Consider the following 12,983-nt stretch of genomic DNA (forward strand, 5'->3'; position numbering starts at 1 on the left):
ACAAGGTGAAGACATCGAGACGCGGTCTCCCTAGATTCCCCCCGACCCTCGGGAATCCGCTATCAGTTTCTGGCGGAAAAAGCATTTGCAAGGTACTTCATCTGGAGGGGAAGAGGCTGAAGGGCAGTCTCTGCACCCTTTGGCGTTGGAAATACATGAACTGGAAAAAGGACAAATGCCGGAAGGCAGCGGCATCTCAGGGGGACCCCCTGAACTCTAACTCATGAAGCTAGGACCGAGTTGGCTGACCAAGAGACGATGGAACAGGCCTGGAGCACGCAAGTTGGACACCCCCCCTTGCTTGCTTGTTTTGTTTATCGGAATTTGACTCTGTTTGCCTTTCTTTTCCCTATCTCGTTCTTTACTTTCTTTCCTAAGTGTTATAACTCCTAAAGTTCGCGTCTTTAAGGCTCGTCCCTGATGGTTTAAGGGTGCCCACAGGAGTTGGAACTTGTGGATTGAGTTTGCTGTGGGAGGGAGACAGACCTCCACCTGCCCTAGAGTCTACCTCCAAGTCATGCTGCCGGGAGGGGGTCGCTGGGGAGAAGGGGTTGGGGTGGGTTGGGAGAGGGAGGGTGTTACAATAGGTTTTGGGTTATGAGACAGTTGTTTTGTGTTCTGTTTCTTGTTTGATTAGCATATGGCATACAGCTCCACATCACTGGACACACAAGCCACCGCACCCGCCCGTGGTCCACATCTACCTGCTGCTATGATATGACTGCTGTAAACACACACGATGCCCCCTAGGGTAGTAGGGAGCCGGGACCCTGTCGGATACTCACATGGAACGTCAATGGTTTGGGGGACAAGGTAAAACGAGGGCTGGTAACGACGTATATTAAACGATTGCAGCCAGACATAGTCTGCCTCCAGGAGACTCATCTTAAGGACACGAAGTGTGGATTCATGGCACGAGGAGCCTACACAGTCCTGGCACATGCGGGATACATATCCGGGTCACGGGGGATGGCTATCCTGAGAAAAAAAACCCACCCTTTACTGTGACTCGAACCTGGGTAGATCTACAGAGGACCTATGTGGGGGTGACAGGAACATGGAGGAGACAACGGATCACTCTAGTCTCGGTCTATGCCCCCCCGAAACTACAGGCCAGGACACTGACCGGCGTAACAAAAATATTGTTGGACACGTCTGATACGCTACATATTATAGTAGGTGACTTTAATGATGTTATGTCCACCCCCTGGACCGGTCTGGGACGAGACTTGACGGCTCCCACGCGACACCCCTAGCTAGGACCATAGGAATGATGGGTTTGACGGATGTCTGGAGACTTTTGCATTCCGGCGTGAAAAATTATTTGTACTACTCGGGGGCACACAACGTAAATTCCGCCTAGACTATGTCTCCCTTCCCCGACACGCCCTAGGAACTGAAGACGAAGCTGCGTAACTAGCCGGGGTATTTCAGACCACTCGCCTTTGCTGGTCCGGCTGGGAGGGAGGCCGCGACCACAGACAGGGTACTGGAGACTGACACAATAGGACCTACAAAACCACACGATCTTACGGGGCCTCCGGGCCAATACAAAGGTTTACTTTGCCAAAAATCTAGGCTCCATGCAGTCAGGGGTGACCATATGGGAAGCCTACAAAACGGTCCTTCGAGATAAGGCACAGAATAGGGTATCCTGGGAAAAACGGAAAGCCCAGGAGGAGTTTTGCGCACTGGAAACTAACATTTTAGGCCTTGAACAACAGCACTTTATTGACAGAGAACCACAGGTGCTCCGGCGCCTGCTTGACGCCCAGCAACAGTATAGGGACCTGGCCACCAATGAGGCACAGGCACAGGTTATACGACGTCTGGGACAAATCTGGGAAGCTCCTGGCTTGGCTCAGTCGCAGAGAGAGAGACGCACGATGGGTAGAGGGAGTGACTGATAGGCAGGGATGATTGCAGAGGGGAGACCCCCATATAGCCCAGGCGATTGCCTCCTATTTCTGGGATTTTTATGCAGCTCGGGACCTGGGAGATACTGGCGACATAGCGGCCTACCTGGCTGAGATCCACACCCAAGTCTTAACTGAGGAAGAGAAAGAAACCCTTGAGGACGATATCACGGCCATGGAAATAAGGGAAGCGATAACTAGGCTACGGCCAGGGATGGCTCCAGGCCAGGCTCCAGGCCCAAATGGGCTTCCAGCGGAATTCTTTAAGAAAGGAGCTGACCTTTTAATTCCCCACCTTCAGGGGATGTATGGAGACGCAGCCCAAGATGGTGAGCTCCTGCCAGATCTGAGAATGGCCACAATTGTACCGATATATAAATAGCGCAGGCCTCCAGAAGCCTGTGAGTCATATAGACCGATCTCTCTCCTCAATGTGGAGGGGAAGCTGCTGGCTACGGTTGTGGCCCTCCGCTTACGCCAGGTGATCTCCGGATTGGTGCACCAGGACCAGGCGGGGTTCCTACCGGATAGGGCGACAAGCAAAACCTCCGACGGACCCATGACTGGATTATGGGGGTGCACTACAGGAAAGACCCACATATGTTCCTCTCCCTAGATGCTGAGAAGGAGTTTGATGCGGGCCACTGGCCCTTTTTGGAAGCGACATTTATCAAGTTCGGTGTCTGCCCCAATTTACGAAACTGGGTAGGTCTATTGTAAACGGATCCTAGGGACCGTGTTCAAATCAATGGTGTAATGTCGGAAGATTTCCCCGTTCAGAGGGGGACTCACCAGGGGTGCCCCCTGTCCCCGCTACTGTTCGCCCTCACAGTCAAAATAGTGGCATGTGATATCTGTCAAGCAGAGGGGGTGCACGGCTTCCGAATCACACAGGCGGACCTCCATGAGGAGAAAATTTCGTTATATGCAGACGATATCCTCCTATTCATGACACAGCCGACGATTATGATTCCGGCGCTGTTTGAAGTTCTAGATAAATATGGCTCCTTCTCAGGTTACAAGATAAACTGGCACAAATTGATCCTATATAGCCCACACCCGGAAGTAGATTGGCCCCCACTACCGGGAGCCCTACAGGTCACCCAGCCTGGATTTAAATACCTGGGGGTCGACCTGACAACCGACAAACAAGTCTCCTATCAAAAAAACATACTTAGGGTAATTAAGAACTTTGCAGAAGACACCTTCCGATGGAAGTCCCTACCTCTGACGATCCTGGGCCGAGCGGCAATGTTCAAAATTATTACACTACCATGATTTCTGTATACCCTACAGAATAAATATTTTCCCCTACCCCGCCAGACATTTCAGACAATTAATGCCGAACTGCGCACCCTCCTATGGCTAGGGAAGCAACCTAGAATAGCCCCAACTACACTCCAATAAAATCAATTCAATGGGGGGATCTCCCTGCTGGATATAGAGGCCTATTACTGGGCGGAGCATCTCGCACCGATAAATGAATGGCTACATGCACCGGCAGACCACCCAACCTATAGGCTAGAGAGGGCCACCATGACACACCACATCAGTTTGCACTATTTATACGGGGGAACTGGGAGGCGACGGCTGCTACCGGCCACACAGATTACCGTAGGTATATGGGACAGGGCGCCGGGACACTCTGTCTGAGTAGCTGAGCGCTATACAAATCCCCTAATAACATAACATAACATAATATGATGGGATGGACACACAAACCGACCAAGCAGACACCGATCTGGACCTGTACGTGGCTGAAAGAGCTGCACAAACTTACCGGCTTTGGTGGGTGGGACGCCATAGGGATTTCAACGCTCGGATACCTAGTGGTAAAAGGAGAGCTTAAGTCGCATGACTCCCTAAGGGCAGAATATGGGCTGACCCCAGCGCAGTTCTTCAAATATGCGCGTTTGCATCATGCCTGGAAGGCTGAGGTAGTGTTAACATCTCCACTACCGGAGTATGCCCCCCTGGAGGGTTGTCTATTACAAGAACAGGTCCCCAATAAACTGGTATCCTTGACTTATAAAACGCTGAACAATAATGCACCAGACGGGTTAGGAAAACTGAGGACAATCTGGGAGCGGGACGTGGGCAACACGGACACCGTAGACTGGGAGGCGGCCCTGTTGCACCACAGGGAGGTAGTGATCATCCAATACAAAATACTGCACAGGGTCTATTATGACAGGGTTAGAATACACCGCATAGGCAGGGCTAGTGAGCCTTGTTGCTTGAGATGCGGACTCCCCCAGGGTACATTTTTCCACACCCTGTGGGAGTGCCCCATAATAACCACTTATTGGACACGTATCTTGGGTGAGCTGAGTAACATTTTGGAGGTGATGTTACCGATGGACCCTAAGTTTGTGTTACTGGGAATAACCATTGAGATAGATCTGACTCGCCCGCACCTGATCTTTGCCTTGCTGGCGCTAGTAGTGGCAAAGAGAGATTTAGCATGAGCATGGGGAGCACTATTACCTCCAAAGGTGGGAGATTGGCAGAGGGGAATGGACATGTACATGGCGGCAGAAAGAGTGACATATAAAGCTAGGGGCTGCCCCCAAAAGTTTCATAAGGTCTGGGAGAAATGGAGGAAGTACCATGGATTTGATGTGGGATTGGGGACTGATTGAAAAGCTTCTAGGCACATTGGCTAGGATGTTGCCTGTGGTCCACGGCTTGTGGTGCACAACGCTGAGACCTAAGGGAACCCCCTTGAAGGATGCCACATGTAGGGACTTGGTGTTTGATGGGCTAGGAATGGACAATGTTGAATTGCTGTATGCAATATCACTGAAATGGATGAGGGGCGGAGTGGCGGGAGGTGCTTGATGGGGTGGAAAATTAACTGTGATGTGCCAATTATGAGTAAGTTGATTCAAAACGCCAATAAAAAAAATAAATAATCATAATATTCTGAACCAGGACAGAATGACTTTACTTAAGTGCCTTTCAATTTTAGTCTACCCTCAATTGATATTGGTCTTCACTGCCGAAGCCCCGCCAACTGAAAAGTACCAGAAAGCTACGTACCCTGGGACAGACTTGTCATATTGCGATGGAGTACTCGCCAGCCAAGTGTCGAACACCGTCTTTCTGCCTGCCGCGACCTCAGATGGGTTGGGATTCTCAACCTCATTGAAAAAAAAGGAAGACTGTAAGAGACCAGCAACCCAAGCTTAATGTCCCTTAAGCCCAAGAAGTTATCGTGTGGACACACCAGCAATTCACCCCAGCACCAATGCTCCTTCAACCTGTGCTAGAATTATGTGGGCACAAACCCAACACTTCACGCCAGGATCAGTGCACCTTCCATCAGTGCCAGAGCCATGTGGGCACAAACCCAACACTTCTCCCATGGATCAGTGCCCCTTCAACCTGTGCTGGAACCATGTGGGTACAAACCCAGCACTTCACCCTAGGATCAGTACCCCTTCAACCCATGCCAGAGACATGGGGGCACAAACCCAACTCTTCACTCCAGGATCAGAACCCCTTCATCCGATGCTGGAACCATGTGGGCACAAACCCAACACCTCACTCCAGGATTAGTACCCCTTCAACCCATGCTGTAACCATGTGGGCACAAACCCAACACTTCTCACTAGGATCAGTTCATCTTCAACCCGTGCTGGAACCATGTGGGCACACACCCAACACTTCACCCTAGGATCAGTGCCCCTTCAACCCGTGCTGGAACCATGTGGGCACAAACCCAACACTTCACCCTATGAGCAGTACTCCTTCAACCTGTGCTTGAACCATGTGGGCACAAACCCAACACTTCACCCTAGGAGCAGTACCTCTTCAACCCTTGCTGGAACCATGTGGGCACAAACCTAACACTTCACCCCAGGATCAGTGCCCCTTCAACCTCTGCTGGAGCCATGTGGGCCCAACCTCAATACTTCACCCCGGGATCAGTGCCTCTTTAACAGTAAGCATCACAGAGTGGTTTGATAGGACTCTTAGACAAGCAGTAAATGAACTGCAAGAACCTGATGTTACAGAAATGTATTTTCAAGATCATATTATTTATATATAGGATATGTCCCTTCTGAAGTCCTGCTGGATAAAAATATATGTTACCGTCAAAGAGTATGTTTGTTTTTTTGGTGTGACTAACACAGACTGCAGATCATTTTAGATACTAATGCTCCAGAATATGTTCTGCTATTCGAAGATGTGAATCCAGGGTGTCAAAATGCCAAGCAGTTTGCATTGTTTTATGATAACTTGGGGAAACATGCAGGGTTTCAACATATACATGTTCTACAAGACAGTGCAAAAGCAGTGGATCAGGAATTAAGGAGTGTTCCAAAGTACATGAGGGAAGAACTGCATGCTGTATAGGATTGCATATTGAAACAAAATATAATTGAATTGTCTGATCATCCTGTGGCTATCACCTATTGTACTGACTATAAATTGATGATTTACATTTGTCTGTAGATTTAAGAGTTCTAAACAGGACCATTTTCATTGATAACCATCCCCTGCCAAACACAAATGAACTGAATTCTATGCAGTGTTACAATATTATCCAAATTGGTTTTGAGATTTGCATATCACCAGGTTGATGCAGGATTCTAGACTCTTAACAACATTCATTGTTCCATTTATGTTATTTTGCTTTAAGCATATGCCTTTTGGCTTGCACCATATTCATCTTTCAAGGAGCCATGTTTCACATAATCAAAGACATTGATACCTGCTTCAAATTCTTCCAGGATGACATTGCAGTATTTACCAAAGATAATGACTCACACAAAATTGTTAACAGTATTACATAAAAATATTGCTTTGCATCAAAGATTACTTTAAATAAAATTTCTAAAATTGCTAATCATGGTTATGACTAGGTATGTGATCATTGTGTAGCGAGAATATAACTAATGCTGAGAATGTTGTTCCTAGTATAAGAGAATTTACAGTCCCTTAACTCCTAAGGATTGTGAGATTGATCCCTCCCGACCATTTTCTGTTTTTTGCAGTTTTGTGTCCTTTACCCAGGTGTGGGAGGGTTATTTGGGTATACCCCTATGCTTGTTGATTACATAATGCTATATTGAATGCCTCTATAACTGATCCCAAGAGCACATTATCATTCAATGATATTTGTGAACATTACAGTAAATTTAAAAAAACATGTTTTTTTGCAGGCAAAGTGGAACCTTTGCAAAAATTACTTTACAAAGATCAGAAACTTGTATGGGAAGTCCAGTAATAATAATCTTTCAACAACATCAGGTCTGCCACTGCTTCTGCTCTGACCCTCTTTTGTATTGGCAAAGCTTGTGAAATCATTGTTGATGCCAGTGCTCATTGTCTAGGTTGTGTTTTGTCCCAAACAGCCAGTAAACAAATTGTGGTGTTTTTATCAGGGGCTCTCTGTCCCATTGGATCCTAACACATTGAAATCGAAAACAAGCCTCCAGAGTGTGTCTGGGCCATCATTCATTTCAAAACCTATGTACAGGGACCCAAAGTTGTTTGTTTTGAAAACTAATCACAAACCTCTAGTAAACATACTGTCATTTGGCAGTAGACTTGGATCTGGTGCTCCTTATCTACTGCTTGCAGAGCTCACTTTCACTCAAAGCTTTGAGAATACAACTTCAAAGTGAAATTTGCTACTGAAAGTGGTAAATGCACTGCTGACTATACGTCACGTCTACCTATTGACACAGGCAACTTTGGTGAATAAGCTGAAGATGAAGGGGATCAGTTAAAGAATATTGTGACACGCGAATACCGTCTCAAATATATTGTTGACATAAAATCATTTTCCTATACCTAAAAAGGTAAGCACAAAGATATGTAATAAAAAATATAATTTACACTAATATCCTTAACAAAATGACAAAAATACAATTTCTAGCATTAATATACAGTTTAAAATAGAAACTAAAACCGAACTATAATATAATGTAGATTCCATAAAAGTAAGTAACATTTAATAATAACAATAAATGTATACTTATCTAAACTTACATGCATAAAAACGTGTCTATATGATTATAAATAAACATCTATAACAAACCACTAATATTAAATATATATATCTCTATCTATCTATCTATCTATCTATCTATCTATCTATCTATCTATCTATATATATACATATATATATATATATATAAATATATATATATATATGAACGTAAATTCGTCACACTGGCTGAAGCAGCCGCCCCAGCACACAACTTGAAATGACGAAGGAACAGACCCAGATTAAGTGCTCAATTGAAGTCTTTATTCTCCAGCAAGCCTGCCGCCGCCATTACGCGTTTCGCCTCTTGCAAAGCTTGGTCACATGGCGAGTTGCTGAGAGCAAGTGCCGAGATTTAAAGTGCCAATGCGCGCGTTATTTTTTTACAAGAAGTAAACAACATGGAAAAAATACTTTGTTTCACATGCTTGAATGCAAGAAATACTATTGCATTATACATTCCATTTGTGAAACCGTACAAGGTATAAAAAATATATAAATAAATAAGTATTTAAATATTTTAAAAAAACAACCTGGTATCACATTTTATCTTTTTACAATTGTATAAATACTTTAGTAACGTGAAGTGGGAACATATTTGAATCCCCTACTCAATTCATACTAATCACAGGTTGCTCTGCTCACTCTCTGATACGGTGTGCACAACATCAAAATATTTTGAATAAAGCCCAAGTGAGCAGCATCAAATATTGTTAGAAAGAATAGAGCTCATGTGAGCACAAAACAGTGAGTGCATAATTATATTTTTTCTTTTCTTATTTTTCATGTGTAAGTGCTGATTAAAAAATAGTCATTCTATTGATATTGATTTAACAAAAGTTCCATGGATAGCCATCCAAGGTTGCCCTCTTTGAATGATGTTGCTCTCAAAAATACATACAGTAAGAAAAAGCAGAATATATTGCTGAACCAGATGTTCCTTTAGAATGAATTTCTCGCAGACAGAGCAGTTAGCACAAACAAAAAATTAAATATATATATGTATTTTCACATTTCATGTTTGAAAAATCCCTGCTTCAAAGTAATAGTAACCACATTCTCTATGACATTACTGATAGTATATTTCTAACTTACAGAGCTATATGCTATCCTAAACCAGGTTGTCATTTTAAACATACCCTTCAGTCTTGTTGTTGAGTCTCTTCCTTCTAGTATAAAGCATATGCTCAAAGATATAAAGTGGTTCTGATCACTTACAGACATGTGTATAAATCTTCAGTTGCGTTTAGCCCATGCGGTTGCTTGCTATTCATTTCCAGAATATATCTGGTTTCGAGTAAACGAAGCCTCGCATCTCGATTGCCACCTCTTTTCATGGGCCAAACTGTATCTACTGCAAAATATGTGAGATGAACTGGATTGGAATTATGGTCTGATTCAAAATGCCTCATATATATATATATATATATATATATATATATATATATATATATATATATATATATATATATATATATATATATATATATATATATATATATATGCAACAAACAAATGAAGTCTCCGCATTTCCACAGAGTATGAGGCTAACAGAGACGACACAAATCTTCCAGATATAGGCACTGAAGTTATTTATTTAAGAGCTGCAATCTGACGTGTTTCGGACAGGAATGTCCTTGCTTGCGGATAGTCAGGTAAAGCTCGCCATGTTTTTAAATATGCTATGTGCTCTCCACATGATAAAAGGACATAGACAAAATACTATAAAATACACATATCAATGTGAAAAAGCTGGTCAGTCGTACATTGAACAACAATCCATATTTATGATAAGCTCAGTACACTCCCGGGTATTAGTGTCCGCAGATTTCTGCTTGAATGCTGTACTAGGTCATGTGCCAATGTCGCAAAACAATATGAAAACATAAACCACAGTATAATGTTGAATCAGCTCTTCTCAGGATTGTCTAATCCGCGGTTGAAACGTTTTGTGGAAAGTGTTTGCCAAAATCACTTGCTGCATAAATGCTTATAATGAATAAGTGTAAAAACACCAATCAGTGTGGGCCGAGGACCCGCCTCGGCCCACACTGATTGGTTCCCCAGTCTCAACCCCTCGTCGGCCGCGCTGTGATCCCAAACCAGGCCTGCTATTGGCTCCCGGCCCATGAGAGACTCCAAGAGACTGGAGCAACATCGGGGCTACCGGGAGGCCTCCAAGAAGAGAGCGGGAGCAGCGCGGGCCTCCCCTGACGGTCCACTATACCCCGGAGGGCTCTAAGAAGAGCACGAGCCTCCCCCAGGCTGCACACTGTAATGTCGTCGTTTCCCCCAGCAATGATGACGCTGCAACCTTGTTTGTAGTTTAACCTTACTTTATTAGACACGTCTATCTCTAAAGAGCGCCGAGCCTCAACTGCCACTAACGGCTCTGTGCGCCAAACCTTTACACAGCGCGCGCAGCCTTGCGCGGGCGTGGCACGTCACGTGGCCCACGTGACGTGCGTAGACTAGAGCGCGCTACTACATATCGCCCCTTTTTTCCAATGTACAGATAGTTACTCATAGTCCACTGTTCAATTCATAGTCTCTGAATCTGGCCGGCTTAACCACCACCCTGCCCCTGCGGGTCAGTCTTACTGGGGTGTTGGCGTTCTCACTTTCGTTGCTTCCTTCAAACTCCTGCGCGGCCGCGCCTTCTTCTCTTTCTCTTCGACATCCTCCTGCCCTCTGCTCCTGATCATGTACCACTGTCTCTAGTTCTTGTGAGCCTTCTCCATTCTCCTCAAAGGCTGTCTCTGGGGGCTCCTGCTCAACCGACTCAGTCTCTTCCTCACCAAAGTCTGTGGTTCTTTGGTCCCAGCTCAAGATCTTGTTACACCTTGCCATGCGGTCCTGCGACCACACATTTCCGTCGCTCAGCAAGGCTGCCCTGCCCAGGACTTCCTTCACTTGCATGGGCTTGCTGTATTTGCTCACCCCCTTCCTCTGCGCATTGGCCAACCTCACTCACACCCATTCTCCTTCCTCCAGGCCAGTACTCCGTACATTCCGCCTGCGGTCGTAATGTTTAGTGTAGACTGCTTGGGCCCTCTCAAGGTTGGCTCGCACCACAGCGGGTGACCATTCACTGGTGACCATTTTTTCCTTCCACACTCTGTTGTCTTGTGTAAATGGTTCGCGTCCTCTCAATATCTGAAACGGGCTGTAGCCCGTGCTTGTGGGCGTGATTCTGTAGGCCCAGATCATGTGCCAAATTTCCACTTCCCAGTCTTTGTCGTCAGATATGGCGGCTTGGATCGACCGCATCACCACCCTATTGAACCGCTCCACTAAGCCGTTCCCGGCAGGGTGATAGATGGCAGTGTGTTTGGCTACAATGCCATTCCTGCTCATGAATTTATTCCACTTCTCTGACTTGAACTGGGGCCCATTGTCACTAAGCACCGTCTTGGGAATGCCTTCCCTCACGAATGTGTCTGCTAGGAACTTGATGATGGTATCCGCGTCCATGGTTTCTCCTATTGTTATCTCAGGCCATTTCGAGTACCGGTCCACCATGACACACACGTACTTTTGGACGCCTCGTATGTCCAGAACCGGGCCCAGGATGTCCACACTCAGTTCTTCCCAGGGGTTCTTTGGTAGTTCGAACTTACCCAGTTCGGGGTGGAGCGGTTTAAGGGCTTTATCGGCTCCTTGGCATCTGTTGCAGTTCCTTACATGTCTTTCCGCTCTCAAGTCCATTCCCGGCCACCAGTAGTCTTGTCTGGTCCTCAATCTTAATTTGCAGAACCCAAGGTGTCCCTCATGGAGTGTATCTAACAGTCTTTTGATGAGGTTCGCGGGTGGTATTACCTTCTCACCCCTGTGCACAAACACTCCCTTGTCATCTATCAACAGTTCTTCTCTGATTTCGTAGTAGGGTCTGAGTTCCCCTCCGAGTGTTCTCTTCTCGGGCCACCCTTGAGTAACGAACTTCTTCACCTCCTTCAACGCCACATCCTCGTCATATGCCTGTTTCCATTCTGGGAGACTGATGGAGGCCTCCTGGTCCTCTGTGAGCGCCACCCATTCCTCCATTCCTGCATTGTTCTCACCACTTGATTCCATGGCGGCTGCCCTGCTTAGGTAATCTGCCACTCGATTCTTATTCCCTGGTATATGCTCCACATCATACCGGAACTCTAGTAATTTCAATGACATTTTTGAAATCCTTGGTGTGGCCTCAGCATGTCCGATCGACGTCAGCACCTTTAGCAGGGGTTTGTGGTCTGTTCTCAATAGGAAACGTGTGCCCCACAGAAACTGTCTGAATCTCGATGTGGCCCACACCACTGCCAGCATCTCCTTCTCAATTACGCTGTACCGCTTCTCAGTGTCCGACAGTGTGCGTGAGGCAAAGCTTATGGTGTCCATCTGTCCTTGTCCTCTGTCCTGCATAAGGACTGCTCTCAGTCCTTTATCACTGGCATCTGTGGTCAGAACTGTTCTGCCTTGGGGGTCGTACCCTTGGAGTGGAATGGCCTCAGTGATCGCTGTCTTGACTTCTTCAAATTCACTCTGTGCCTCTTCTGACCATTGAAACTCGGTGTTATCCCTCGTCAGTTGACTCATGTGGTGGGTCCTCGAGGCGAAATGTTGCACAAATTTTCCATAGTATTCGGCCATGCCGAGAAATGATCTGACTTCGTCTTTATTGGTAGGTGGGGGTGCATCGAGGGATTGCCTTGACGTTTTCAGCCTTTGGGGTTACTTCTTCCACCCCTATTTCATGTCCCAGGTATGTTACTGACGCCATTCCGATGCGACACTTGGACCATTCCGCTGTGAGGCCTTTCCCTTCCAAGATCTGTAATACCCTTTCCAGTTTTGCGTCATGGTCCGGCTTGTCTCGGCCCATCACCAGGATGTCGTCCTGGAAGTACTGGACACCGGTGGTTTTCTGGAAGAGCTGGTGCATTAACTTTTGGAAGATCGCAGCTGCTGAGGCTAACCCAAATGGCATGCGGCGGAATTGGTAACACCCAAACGGAGTGATAAACGATGTAAGATGGCGGCTCTCCGGATGTAGGGCAATTTGGTGGTAGGCAGAAGTCAGATCA

General features: G+C 46.1%; 1 protein-coding gene across 1 annotated transcript in view; it reads right to left on the minus strand.

Moving 5' to 3' along the window:
- The window catches only part of LOC147689525 (glutamate carboxypeptidase 2-like), a 442,929-nt gene that overhangs the window by 128,827 nt on the left and 301,119 nt on the right, over nucleotides 1-12,983 (minus strand). Inside the window, exon 13 of the mRNA XM_086936914.1 lies at nucleotides 4,959-5,059. Coding sequence (XP_086793040.1) covers nucleotides 4,959-5,059 — 101 coding nt within the window. The remainder of the gene's footprint in view (nucleotides 1-4,958; nucleotides 5,060-12,983) is intronic.

The sequence above is a fragment of the Lissotriton vulgaris genome, chromosome 9, assembly GCF_964263255.1.
Source record: "Lissotriton vulgaris chromosome 9, aLisVul1.2, whole genome shotgun sequence".
Taxonomy (NCBI): Eukaryota; Metazoa; Chordata; class Amphibia; order Caudata; family Salamandridae; genus Lissotriton; species Lissotriton vulgaris.